Source organism: Symphalangus syndactylus, chromosome 13 (assembly GCF_028878055.3).
Source record: "Symphalangus syndactylus isolate Jambi chromosome 13, NHGRI_mSymSyn1-v2.1_pri, whole genome shotgun sequence".
Taxonomy (NCBI): domain Eukaryota; kingdom Metazoa; phylum Chordata; class Mammalia; order Primates; family Hylobatidae; genus Symphalangus; species Symphalangus syndactylus.
Window position 1 is genome coordinate 80,242,518 of NC_072435.2, and position 13,891 is coordinate 80,256,408.

At 33.7% G+C, this 13,891-nt stretch overlaps 1 protein-coding gene across 2 annotated transcripts in view; it reads right to left on the reverse strand.

The window, feature by feature from the left end:
- SLC6A15 (solute carrier family 6 member 15) overlaps positions 1-13,891 on the reverse strand; it is a 74,097-nt gene that overhangs the window by 26,174 nt on the left and 34,032 nt on the right. For both annotated transcript variants that reach the window (XM_055236921.2, XM_055236920.2), the window contains exons 6-10: positions 9,946-10,056; positions 6,525-6,766; positions 6,040-6,232; positions 3,918-4,110; positions 199-358 (exon numbers count right to left, since the gene is read on the reverse strand). In XM_055236921.2, the coding sequence (XP_055092896.1) occupies positions 199-358; positions 3,918-4,110; positions 6,040-6,232; positions 6,525-6,766; positions 9,946-10,056 (899 nt within the window). The remainder of the gene's footprint in view (positions 1-198; positions 359-3,917; positions 4,111-6,039; positions 6,233-6,524; positions 6,767-9,945; positions 10,057-13,891) is intronic.

A 13,891-nucleotide genomic window follows, 5' to 3' on the forward strand; every position in this document is an offset into this window, starting at 1 on the left:
CTATATAATTCTATTTGCCCAACAAGGAAATGTACTTTACCAAAACTGTTGAATCAATAAGAGCCTGCAAAAGGTTTGATTTTTTAAAGAATTGTTCCCTCTATTCATTTCTTTCCTCTTCTAAATGAAATGAACATTGATAATTGATGTTTTCAAAATAGAGATTAAAAGTGAATACATAAAAGCAAATATACTTACTTATCTATGCCATAAACAAAGCATACAGCAATATTCTCCAAAATGACTACAATTAGCAGAGGCAGTGTAGCAGAATAATCATCAAACATTGTAACAAAGTAATTTCCAGAGCGTTGCACAAATATCAGGCCAATACAAAATGCCAGAAGACAACAGATAACTAGACAAAAGAAATAAATGAAAAAATGAGACTCTATTCAGAGCCAAGTCCTTTAAACTTTATTATAAATTATTATATTCAAACTTTTAAAACTTTTATAACATGTCCATCATGTAAGCAGGCAATACCTTTCCTGATACATGGCATATAACCTATTAGGAATTAGGTTACCTGAGTGTAGCCTCAACATTCATACAAACTTATTCTAAGACAATAATTCATCTCCCTGAGCCCGTGGAAACTCATTTACCAAGTACAATAATAAATGAGACAAAGTTTAGAGAAAAATTTAAAAGTATAAATTTCCATACTCTATTCCTATAATTAATAGCAAAGTGACTTCTTCAGGCAGCAAATATTTATAGATCATTTATTCCTTTAATAATGTTCTACAGTGTTGAAATATAGATGAAATTTTTGAATTAATAATGAGACTAATATGGCTTATATTATTATGAAATATACATATTATATATTTGATTGAAATATGGTTACTTTTCAAGCATAAGTGGAAAAATCTGACCAGACTTAACCTCAGCAACAATCCACATTTATATCTTATCTTGCCTGAACAGATTAGTTTGGAAACAAATTATAATGGAGTTGAGCAATCTGATCATCCAAATAACATCTAAGAAAAACCATCTAAAAAGAGTTTCCCCAGTAATAGCTAACAAACAGATGCATAAATTTCTGACCAGCTACTACTTAGAGAAGTTTTTGAAATTCATATAATATTCCCATATTTTTGTTAGACTCTTTGTTCTTTTGTGCTCATTAGCAGAGAAGCCTCCAAATGTAAAAGATGACTGCATTCCATTTCTCAACCACATTTCGGCAGAGGTGAGTAAACTTGAAAGAAGTAGTAATGGCAGCTAAGGAAAAAAGACATCCATGGATTCAATCATATGAATGTTCCCTAACAATTTCAGCAAGTATGTGTTACATGAAGAAATTACCTCCATTTCTTAAGTACTATACTAGTGCTGTGAGTTACATCTTACAGAAATGAATATCGTATGTAAACATATAATGTAGAATAAGAAAAGTAACATTTACTTAGATTCTACTGCATATTAAATTTAAATGCTTATCACAGTATAAAATAATATTGCATTCTCTCACTTAATTTGTATAACATCCCAATTGAACAATGTATTGCTTTGTTTACAGATGAGAGAAATGATCCTGAAGAACGTTAAGTAATGTGCTTAAAGTCTCAAGCTGGAAGTAGCGGAGTTTGGATCTGCACCCAAATCTGTCTGCCTCAACAGCCTGTGTCACTTTCACTATCTCCTAATTACACCCCAGTATGAGGCAAATAGGAAAAAGTGCATTATAAGTGGTACAGACAGTAAGAGTTTTGCTGGAGATGTGAGGGAAAAAGATAATGAGTAATTCATTTGCCTAAATCTTACTGCAGAAAGAAGAAGTAAACACACCTACCAAAGAAAATGAGGTAATATTTCCTTGAGGTCAAATATGACTACTATTTGAAGTATCAGTATGATCCCAAAAAACAAGAAGTGGGAAAGAGGGTACATTCCCCTTTGCTCTTTCCAAATAAGCCTTCCAGAAGGTCTTAGAAAATACTACTTTGTGTGATTTTCCCTTTACACTGTTACTTTTTCCTTAACCTGTAAGCCCTTTACTACAGGAGTGACAGTTTGGATCTGGTGAGCAACGATAAGAATACAAGAATGACTTTAGCCTGCATGTCAGGCAGGATATGGATTTTCATATTAAGAAGTAGAAATCACTTTCTTGAATAATATAAAGCAGTTTCTCTCTTTTTTTTTTTTGAGACAGAGTCTCTCTCTATCACCCAGACTGGAGTGCAGTGGCACAATCTCGGTTCACTGCAAGCTGCGCCTCCTGGGTTCACGCCATTCTCCTGCCTCAGCCTCTCGAGTAGCTGGGACTACAGGTGCCCGCCACCACGCCCGGCTAATTTTTTGTATTTTTAGTAGAGATGGGGTTTCACCATGTTAGCCAGGATGGTCTCGATCTCCTGACCTTGTGATCCGCCCGCCTCGGCCTCGCAAAGTGCTGGGATTACAGGTATGAGCCACTGCGCCTGGCCAATATAAAGCAGTTTCTCATTTCTGTTCAGCTGAATTGTGGATATATAGCTATCAATATTAACAAACTGCTGAAATTAAATTGTTTTATGCACGCACATACATGCACATGCACAAACACATACAGACATAATTATCAGAGCAGCAAATGAGAAAGGTGTGTATTTGAGACTTATTTAGACATAAATTATTAGCAAATTTTTTATGGCTAAAAAAGAGCTGGGCGCGGCGGCTCACACCTGTAATCCCAGCAATTTGGGAGGCCGAGGCGGGCGGATCACGAGGTCAGGAGATTGAGACCATCCTGGCTAACACGGTGAAACCCCGTCTCTACTAAAAAAATACAAAAAATTAGCCGAGCGTGGTGGCACGTGCCTGTAGTCCAAGCTACTCGGGAGGCTGAGGCAGAAGAATGGCATGAACCCAGGAGGCGGAGCTTGCAGTGAGCTGAGATCGCACCACTGTTAAGACTCCGTCTCAAAAAAAAAAAAAAAAAAAGAGCCTTGGGGAATTGCACACCACTGCCCAGCATTCATGGTCATCTCTACAAAATTTGTATCCAGTCCTATTTTACATCACTTACCAGTATTGTTTCTGTACTCTCGTATGGTTGGCTTTCTTACTGTTGCCTTTATCTTCATTTGTGTATGTTTACTAGTTATCCTCTGACCCTTGAGAAGATCCTTCCTCTTTCCAATTCAACTTCCATCTCTTTCTCTGACAGTTCCATCATATATTTAGATGACCTAGACTCTTTTGAATTCTTATATGTCTCTATCAGTATTTTACATGCTATAAGTCTTATCTATGCAATCTGATTTTAATTTTAGTGTTATTGTTTTTGGAGAAGAGATTTTTTATATATTTGTATATCTCGTAATTTCTTTTCTATCCTTTATAGCCCTTAAATGGGAGTATGATGCATTAAACTGGTACTTTAATAATCACTTGCAAATTGGACCTATTAACTACCATCCATATTGATAAATTGTTTTATTTTCTTCTCTACTTGGAGACATTAATTACTAGTAAATTACTACTGCTGCCGTATCTGAGAACTGGATTTAGGTTTATCATTTTCAGCTATGCACTTTTTGGATAGGAATGTCGCATCTGAACTGCTCAATTATGATTATTTGACTTGTACAAAAATTATACACAAACACTCCATGACTTTAGTGTCAGTCATTCTTGATAATGCATTACTATTAATGAATTATAACAATAAATATTTATTATAAGTGATAAAATATAATTTATATTAAAACAACCATATTATATTATATATACAATAAAATTTATACAATTAAAATAAAATAAAATAAATTTATACAATGTATACAATAATAAATAAATAGTAATAATAGACATTAATAAAACTCAAAATATAAGACTTTCCAGTTTTCATCTCTAATCTTTCACCAAGAATAAAATGGCCTGGCTTTGTTCAATGAAAAGTCAAATACAAAAAAACTCACCAGTAAGAATTTCTTTCCTCACTTTGAAAGTGTCCACAATAGGCGTGACAATCCCTTCAATGGTTCCAAACATACTGCCAAGTCCTAGATTGACCAGCATGAGGAAAAACATCACTGACCAGAAGGGAGATGCAGGAAAATGTGTCATCGCTTCTGTAAAGGCAATAAAAGCTAAGCCAGTCCCCTGAACAGCCTGCAAAATACACAAAATAGCAACATTAGTACAGAATAATTATTAAACAATGGCTCTATATATCAGTTACAATGAGGAGGAAAGATCTCTGAATAATGTCCAGGACTCCTGGAAATAGACATGCTCACATCAGCCCTTAACCTGATAAATCATGTTGTCATTCTCAGAACCTGGATTTAATTAGATCAAGCAGATCCAAATAATGAAATTTTGTTTATAATTACTAAACAGAGTACACGATTGTGTTGTATATACTAACTATTTCACAAGGCTCCTAGAATGAAAAATTATATTAAAGAATACATAATATTTTTGGTATTGTTAAATCTTATGAATATGAATAGTGACATATTATCTTAGATATATAAATACAAATATATATATATATATATATATATATACAACTCTTTCTGGCTCATATATAAAGGTTTTCAAAATTTGGTTTTACCTTACCTCAAAGTGGCTCAATCAACTGTTGTAAACTATATATATACATATACTATGAATAATAAACTTGTTTTGATTTAAGAGAAAACTGCAAATGCAAAATAAAAGGATGTGAACAGAATAAGTAGATTATAAAGAGCCAATTTTTAATTTAAAAAACTTACATCTTTACCTTTTTTTACTTCTGATATTCCTACCTCCCTGATTTGAAAAAAAAAAAAAAAGTTGGGCTGATATGCTGGTTTTCATAATTAAGGAGACACAATGAATTTCCAGTCAAAACTAATAACACAATGAATAAAAAGACAGATGCTCCAATTGGGCAGAAAGAAATTGAATTACTTGCAAATATTAATGTGTTTATTTTTATAAATATTACAAATATTGAGTTGTAAAATAATAACTTACTTTGTCTAACTGTACCTATAACCAAGTTGATCGTGTTGTCTCATAAAGATAGATGAGAATTTAAAAAAAAAACTTTAAATGGTACATTAGTAATTAATTAAATATTTCCTTTAGGAATTCAAGGTTTTTATATTAATGATGGCTTTACTTTTTAATGAATAATATCCACACACGATTCTTTATGTTAGTCTCAAGTACAGTTAACTATCTTAAAGCAAATAATTAATGACTAATTTCTCCATTATATTTTCGTTTTTGGCATACAGGAGACAGTGGCAGCCAATACAAGGACATTTATTAATGGTGACCTATTTTTTATTTAATACAACATAGCTAAGAAAAAGGACTTCATCGGTTGGGCACGGTGGCTGAGGCCTGTAATCCCAGCACTTTGGGAGGCCAAGGAGGGCGGATCATGAGGTCAAGTGTTCGAGACCAGCCTGGCCAACATGGTGAACCCCCTTCTCCCGTCTCTACTAAAATTACAAAAATTAGCCAGGTGTGGTGGTATGTGCCTGTAATCCCAGCTACTCGGGAGGCTGACCAGGAGAATTGCTTGAACCTGGGAGGCAGAGGATGCAGTGAGCCGAGATCACACCACTGCACTCCAGCCTGGGTGACAGAGCAAGACTACGGCTCAAAAAAAAAGAATTTGATCATGACTTGTGGAACACAACTATTAAAATTTCTATTTTAAATATTACTCATGCATCAAAGCAATCATGTAATGTATGTGTAAATGAGAGCCATAATTCTAATTCTGTATTGAATATTATAGCAAGAAAGATTTCAGACTAATTCTATGATGAAAATCACTTTGTATTCATATTTTAAATTATTGTGGCTCAATGAAATAACTTTTTAAAATAAAGCAAATCTTTACCATTTAAGAAAACATATTTTCTAAAATTAAGAATGTAAATTCTGAAGGCCTTATAATGCCCAGGAGCTTCTCTGGGCATTTTAAGAGCTTCTTCGGGCATTTTAAGGCCCTTTTCCTCAAGGGAGTCTGCTCGATAATGCATATTTCAAGTGAATGATAATTATTTTATTGCTCAAACATGGCTTACTAACTTTATTTAGCTCTTCTTCAATTTTACAGGAATTGAGATGAAGAGCAGGAAACTCTTCTTCTTTCACTTTTTGAATGATGTCATAAACTAAATGATAATCTTCTGCAGTAACAGCTGAAAGGTTGATATGATGGGGAATAATATCCTGACTAATGTTTCCCATTTTCAAAAATTTCATGATCATCTCTGAATTTCTGAAAAATAAAACAACACACAAATGAGCACATAAGAGTTCTTTGGTGTATAGTTTGTAAACGACTATGCTATTATAAGCTAATGAATGAGCAATGTTCCCAACACAAAGAAATGATTAATGTTTGAGGTGATGACTATCCCAATTACCCAGATTTGACCATTATACGTTGTATGTTTGTGTCCAACTATCACATGTATCTCATAAATATGTCTAGCTATCATGTATCAATAAAATTATAAATAACGAAATAAAAACTAAGAAAAAAGGCAAATGGAAATTAATATTCATACTGTGTAATGCATTTCTCATTTATGACATTTGCTTTGAAACCCAGAACTGCAAACACCACCAATGTTGCCAGGACAGAAGTGAAAAAATTGATGAAGGACACCAGGACAGCATCGAAGTGGCAGTTGTTGTCTCTCTTGTTGTAGCTTGAAAAGGCAATGACACCACCAAATCCCAGACCTAAGGCAAAGAACACTTGAGTAGCAGCTTCTCTCCAGACCTTGGGCTCCAGCATTATTTCAAGCTGTTTAAAAATAAACATAATAGAATCAGCTACAAAATAATATTTCAGAATAATTAATTTCTATGGAATTTACTGTTTCAGTATATTACAATGATATTTATGCATCCAAAGGTTATTTAAATCGGGAAATAATATGTTTTTAGGCATAAACATCTATTTTTAGGAAACAAATAATTATGAATAAGAAAGTTTATCAGTCCTTTACATGGAGATTTTAAGTACATGGGGATTTTCTACTTACATGGTGGTGTTTAAATATTTTAAGAATATCAAATGAAATATGAAATGAGAATATGAAGAAAAATTAATTATCTTCAATCATTTCCCATTATGTCTTTTTTCTTTCCATAGCAAAACAGGTCAATTACAATAAAAGTTAATAGTTGCTTCACTAACACTCCATGTTTTGTGTTTTCTGCTGTTAATCTAATGGTTGAAGCCGAAAACAATTATAAACTTGGTAGAGTTGAATTATTTGTACCTTGCATATTCACATATGTATTCTTCATTCATTCAAAAGTCTACTAAAAGATTTTTCTTTGAAAATAGAAGAAATTCATCTATATTGTCTATAAGATACTCTTTCAGATCCAAAGTTCTGACATTGAACAGATATTAAATATTGAACAGGTATTTCATGTAGTTGTGCTTTACGTCTTAGATAATTATCACTGTATATAATCAAAACTTAAATGAAACAATTCAGATCAGCCATGTGTGGCACAGACCTTAATAAACAGTTCAGTTTGATTTCAGTAATAATAGCTTTTAAATTGGCATTTTATCTCTTTTTACCATTATAATCAAATTGCCTTTATTGAGAGCAATGTCAAACATGACTAAGAACATGAGTTCTACAGGGAGTTTCAGATTCTGATTCTGCCATTTAGTAATTTTAAAATAGTGCAACCAATGGCAAATGACATGTCCTCTCTGAGTTTCGGCTTCTTCAGAAAGATCAGAATAATAAGAAGTGTATCACTTACCACGGTGCCTACCGCACTCTAAAAATGCTCAGTAACCGATAACATAGATGAGCTATAGGGGCAAACACACTGGGAAGCATTTCATATGGTTTAACTCAGGTAGTATTCACAACAACCCACGAAGTTGTTGCTACTATTAACTGAGTCTTGGGAAGGTTATGTAACTTGCCTAATGTTACACAGCAGCTCTGAGGTAGAGACGAAATAAGAACACAGGTAGATTCCAAAATCCATATTCTCTCAAACAATAGGATGTATTGCTCCAAGTAATTTTGGTTATTAAAATTTATGAAATATTCTTATTAAACATAATCATGATTATCTTCATAATTTATGAACAATTAACATATGCACGTTGTTTACTGACCTTTGCTACGTCATATTCTATTAAAATACATTCAACTGTCTATCTCTACTTTAGCCACTAGATGGCAGAAAAGACCTATTTACTAAAGACGTTACCAGCATCCCTTCCAACTTCTGAACTAAATCTCCACTCACTGTTTCAGGAGTATTTGATGTGCTTTCCTACTTTCTCCCCTACATAAACAATGTAAATTTTTTAAAAATTACAATTACTTCTCATATTGAGTATCACATCCTACAGAAATGTAATAGAGTCTTATCAACACTCAATGAAAAGTTAGCTGAAGGAAAATTAACATTTTAATACTGATCCCTAGTCTAGGTCAGAAATGTTAATTCATGCTGCAGTTTTCAGTACTGGGGCTATATAGAATTATTTTATATATAAGCATTTAAATTCTAAAATATCTAGTTAAATCAAATGTTTAGAATTTTGTCACAAGCAATTGTCAGTTTAGAAAGAGAATATATTCTAGAAATTCACACAGAATTTTGGTTGTCTTGAACTCAGAAACATTTTCTTCAACATTACACATATAAGTATTTTTGGTCATTAAGTATGGCCCATTTGTAGCAGATTTAAATTATAGTGTGGCTGAAACTCGTAAATTTTAACTAGTTGTTCACAGAGAAGTTCCAAGAACTCTAAATGTTAAACAGGACTTTTGAAGTAGCTGAGAAAACCAGACACCAGTGTCAGCATTGTTGCCACTACAGAATGAATACCAACTCAGAACCAAACACGCAAAGAACATAGCTTCTTTTACACAGTATCAAGGCAGCTGCCATGAGTGACAAAGAATTCCACAGAAGCTAATCACTTCTACCCAAATCTCACAGCACAATGCTGCCTGCATGTTCATCCTTCAGATAACTTTTAATTTCTAAACTAATTTTGAAATTGTATCTTTAGACAGTTTCATCTTTATGTCTGCCTATGATAGTATTAGCAAACTAATAGTGGGGCGCACCTTCATTTCAGTGAATAACATATATATGTGTGTGTATATATATATGTATATATATATAATCAAAAGCTTTTTTCCTGTTAAATCAATATAAGAAGTTATGATTAAGCCCACAGTTATGATTAACCAGGTTAAGTGTGCCCAGTGTTGAGTTTATCTCTACTAAGTTGCATGATGGATTATAAGTTGTGAGCCCTTGATGGAGTCTAATGAGAATTTTCCTAAAATATATATGCATCTATAGAAGTTACAGAATTTCACAAGCTGATTACTATAAATATTATTCCAGAAGATACAAAACTGCAAAACCTCAAAAAAATTAACTAAAAAAAGAAAACACTGATTTTCTCTGAGAGAGTATTTTAGGGTTCTTAATTTTCTTTTAGGGTCCATGGATTCTAGATGATCGGTCAACCTCCGGATACACTAAGCAAATTAATATGTTCATTATTTTTTTTTTTTTTGGTAAGAAAATCCTCGTCACTTTTTCAAATGGATCCATGACACAAAAAGGTTAAAAACCACTAGAATAAAGGGGAAAGAGTAAATGAAGACTGAAAAATTTCAAAGTTTAATCAGTATAACAATTAGAAGTAAATTTATTATAAAAGAGGGATTTTTGAAGTTGAAATAGTGGTAGCCTTACTCTAAAATCAAAATGGGATATAAAAAATGGAGATAAATGGCTATAATTCTACATTAAAAAATGCTGTTTTTTCCTAGACTGGTTAACAACTATAATTTAAAAGTTTAATGTACACATATTAGAACAATTATTCCTTAAATATAACTTAGAATATTTAACAATAAACATAATGCTTTCATGATCATAAGCCTTAAATAGAAATACGGTACATACCTTAGGGGTAAACATGTGGCGAATGCCATCAATTGAACCATTTAAAAGGAATGCTCTGATGAGGAAGCATATAAGTACCACATATGGAAACAGAGAACTAAAATATATGATCTGCAAAGAAAGAAAAATAAAAATAAGTGAGATGCAATGACAATTTTTTATAGTTGAGATTTTATGTTAGTTTCTGTATTTTGACAGTCACTGTTTCATGACAGGATTAAAAAAACTATTAATAACTTCTAAAGCCATTTTTAAAGAATGGTTTATGAGTTGTGATTCAGCCTTAAGATTTTATTTGAGATATAATTTAAATTTAAAACACTCTATCTCCTTTGAAAAAATCCATAAGCTATGGTGTAGCTTCAATAGCGTTGATTCCTTATAGTTCATAAAACAAGAAATATTTAAGACAGAAATGAACAGGCACTAATCACCTAATGAATTCCTACTTTTTTGTTGTTGTTCTAAGCAGCAAAATAAAGTCCTATTTCTTTTTCTTTTAACCAAATTTTCATTGTGATTCTGTAAAGCTTTCAATGCAGCACTGTTCCTATGCTGTATCTTCCAGAACCCAAACAATCAAACATGTAGATTTTACTTTCCGCTTCAGCAATTTTCACTGTTAAACAGTTCAGCAAATATTTATAATAGAAAAGGAAGTGTGCTACTCAGACATTCACTGCCTCCTTGACATATTCCTCTGGAGGCCTAATAGGTCTCTAAAATGTTTAAGGTCCAGAGGGAAACTTTTGAATTTCCCTCAAAGCTGTTCCCACCCATCTCTATTTCAGAAAATGGCCCCACCCTCCATCCCATTAGTAAAGCCAAACATCTAGAAGTGGTTCTGGACTATTCATAATATTCTCCTAACTGAATTGCTGGCTGCCCCTTGGTTTATGTCATACCCTGCTTAAAACACTCCAGGAATTTCTAATGCCATTGGAGTGAAGTGCTGATTCCACCCTCTGGCCTGCGAAGTCTTCCACTAGAGTGCCTGCCTGCCTGGCCACCACTCTTCCCATGGAGCTCTGGCCACCCAGGCCCTTGCTATCCTGTGAGTCTACCAAGCTCAGCCAGCCTGAAGATGCAGGGCTGCACCTTCCCTCAGAAGCACCTCTTCCTTATTTGCAGATGACTTGCTCCTCCTTACTATTTTAGTCTCATCTTCATCTTCTCCCTGAGGTCTTCCCTGACCACCCAAAATAAGATGATGCCTTTTTCCATCCTTTCTCTCCCATCTGCCCCCTGCCAACCCTCAATGATATTACCCTGGGTTTGTTGTTGTTGTTGTTTAGAGCACTTAGCACTTTTCGAATTTTATTTATGTCTTTCTGTGTTTCTTTTTTGTATCCTCTACCGGGGTATAAGCTAGTGAGGGTAAAGATATTTTCTGTTTACTGCCATATCCCACACACTTAACACAGTTGCTGACATAGTAACTCTATAATATGTATCTGTGGAAGGAAGGAATGGAAGGAGAATGGGAACAATGGAGGAAAAAGTGCCATAGCAGACGATGCCTTCAGGCAGGTAAGAGATACTGAATTCAATAATAACTACAAACAACATTAATATAAGGCAACACAATAAGGGGCACTTTCTCTAGTTTTACCCACTTAAGAATCATATTTAAACACGTGGCACACCTTAAGGAAAAAATATGGATAAAATGTCAGCATGCTTTAGAACTCAATATTTTAAAAATAAATTATATTTTAACTTAATTAGTTGTAATGAACATAATTTTTTAACAATTTCAAATTGATTTAATCCTTTGATTAATCCTTCACTCAAATTTTTTGATTTTTTAAAAAATCAGAATGCTTTCAGATGGATTTTTTCATTCTCCCTGCGTACTTTTGGCATTCATTAAATTTGGCAGTTGCCTTGATCTCACTTGAATTAAAGTTATCCCCTTTATGATTCTTCTTCACAAATGTTGAGGCTAGCCAGAAGCATGGATTCACTTTTGAACAATAGCTTCTTTTTACGTTTTTAAACAAAACTCAAATGTACTGCTTTATAAATAATATAAATGACTTCCATTAATTCTGCTTATATAAAAATGAAAATGAAGATTATACATTATAAAGTCTAGATAGACTGATTATGATTTTATCCAATAAAATATGCCTTTTTAATTTTATATTTTAATTCTATATTTTATCTTTACATTTTTAATATAATTTCTAATTAGGTACTAAGAAAAGATTCTTCCTGTACTCATATTATTCGAGGCTAAAATACTCTAATCTACCCTTAGTATGTCCCACTTCCTCAAATCCCATAAACCAACTGATCACCACACCCAGCTAATTCTACCACAGAAATCTCACATCTGTCCCTTTGCTTCCTCTCTCAACAGCACAACACCTTTCAGTATGAAAACAGTTTCCTGCTCATCTTGCCTCCAGATTCTGTTAGCTTTCCTCTGCATCCCAGAAATCCATTTTTCACAGTTGCCAGAGTGATCTTTCTAAAAATCTGGTGCTATCACTGAACTATTAAAAATCCTCAAATGTTCCACACTGTTTGCTAGGTAACAGCCCATCATTTTACAAGGGTCCACAGATCCTCCAATATCATCAGTCAATTTTCATATCATCCTTCATCTTCCACAAGCTGCACAAGTTGTATGTAAAAGTCACACAGAAATACTCAGCAGTCATGGAGCTTTGTACCTGCTGTTCTCTGTGCCTACACACAGTTCTTTGTGAACTTGCTGGTGAACTTCTCTTCAACCATCAAACCCTACTCCAAAATTTACATCCCCTGTGAAGCCTTCTTGCAAATCCAGTTTAATTGTAATTGCTGACTCTACACTATCACACACTTTCTTTTTTCTTTTTTTGGAGACGGAGTCTCACTCTTGTTGCCCAGGGTGGAGTGCCATGGTGCAATCTCGGCTCACTGCTACCACTGCCTCCCGGGTTCAAGTGATTCTTTTGCCTCAGCCTCCCGAGAAGCTGGGATTACAGACACCTGCCACCATGCCCGGCTAATTTTTTGTATTTTAGTAGAGACAGAGTTTCACCGTTTTGCCCAGGCTGTTCTCAAACTCGTGAGCTCAGGCAATCCACCCGCCTCAGCCTCCAAAAGTGCTGGGATTACAGGTGTCAGCCACCGCCTGGCCACTATCACACACTTAGTATGTGCTTCTGTTACTCCACTTAGTATGTTCTAATCATCATTACAATATGTTATAATATGGTTGTACAATAATATAATACTAAAACATATTGCACGTTAAGATAAGACTTATAGGAATTTAAGTTTTTCTTCTTGTACACAATTCATTCATTGAATTGTGGGTTCCATGAGGACAGACTGTGGCCTATTAATCTTTGCATATCCATCAGTGCCTGACAAATAGCAGATATTCAAATATATTGTTCATTGAGAGAGGATTTACAGGAATTTGAGTTTTTCTTCCTGCACACAATTCCTAAAATTGCAAACTTATGGTTATTCTGCAGTATTTTGAAAATTATATTCAATTATATGTCCAAATATTTCAATTTTCATTTGTTAATTCAACAAAAATTTAAATTCTTAAGGACACTGATCTGGATTCAATAAGACTCTAACACAGTTTCCTAATAAGTTATAAGAACATTTCAAGCCTATAAGATGGAGAAAAATAAGTCAATATTTCAAACACTTAAGTGATATCAAGAAGGCAGCACATCAATTTTATTCCTCTGCGAGCAGGTAAGACGACAAAGTATTTCATTTTTAAATTCCATGATTTAAAAAGAGGTGTCTTAGGAGTCAGCAGGTTACTTAAATATCTGTGTCATTTTTAAACACAAATTGTTTGCATTCAGTCATATGGCTCTAATCTTATTAGACCAAAATAGCCAGTTGCATATTATTAAAATGAGTTAAATTCAACCTATTGACTGTATTTATACCAACCACTTTCTTCTTTCCATGCTTTATGTCT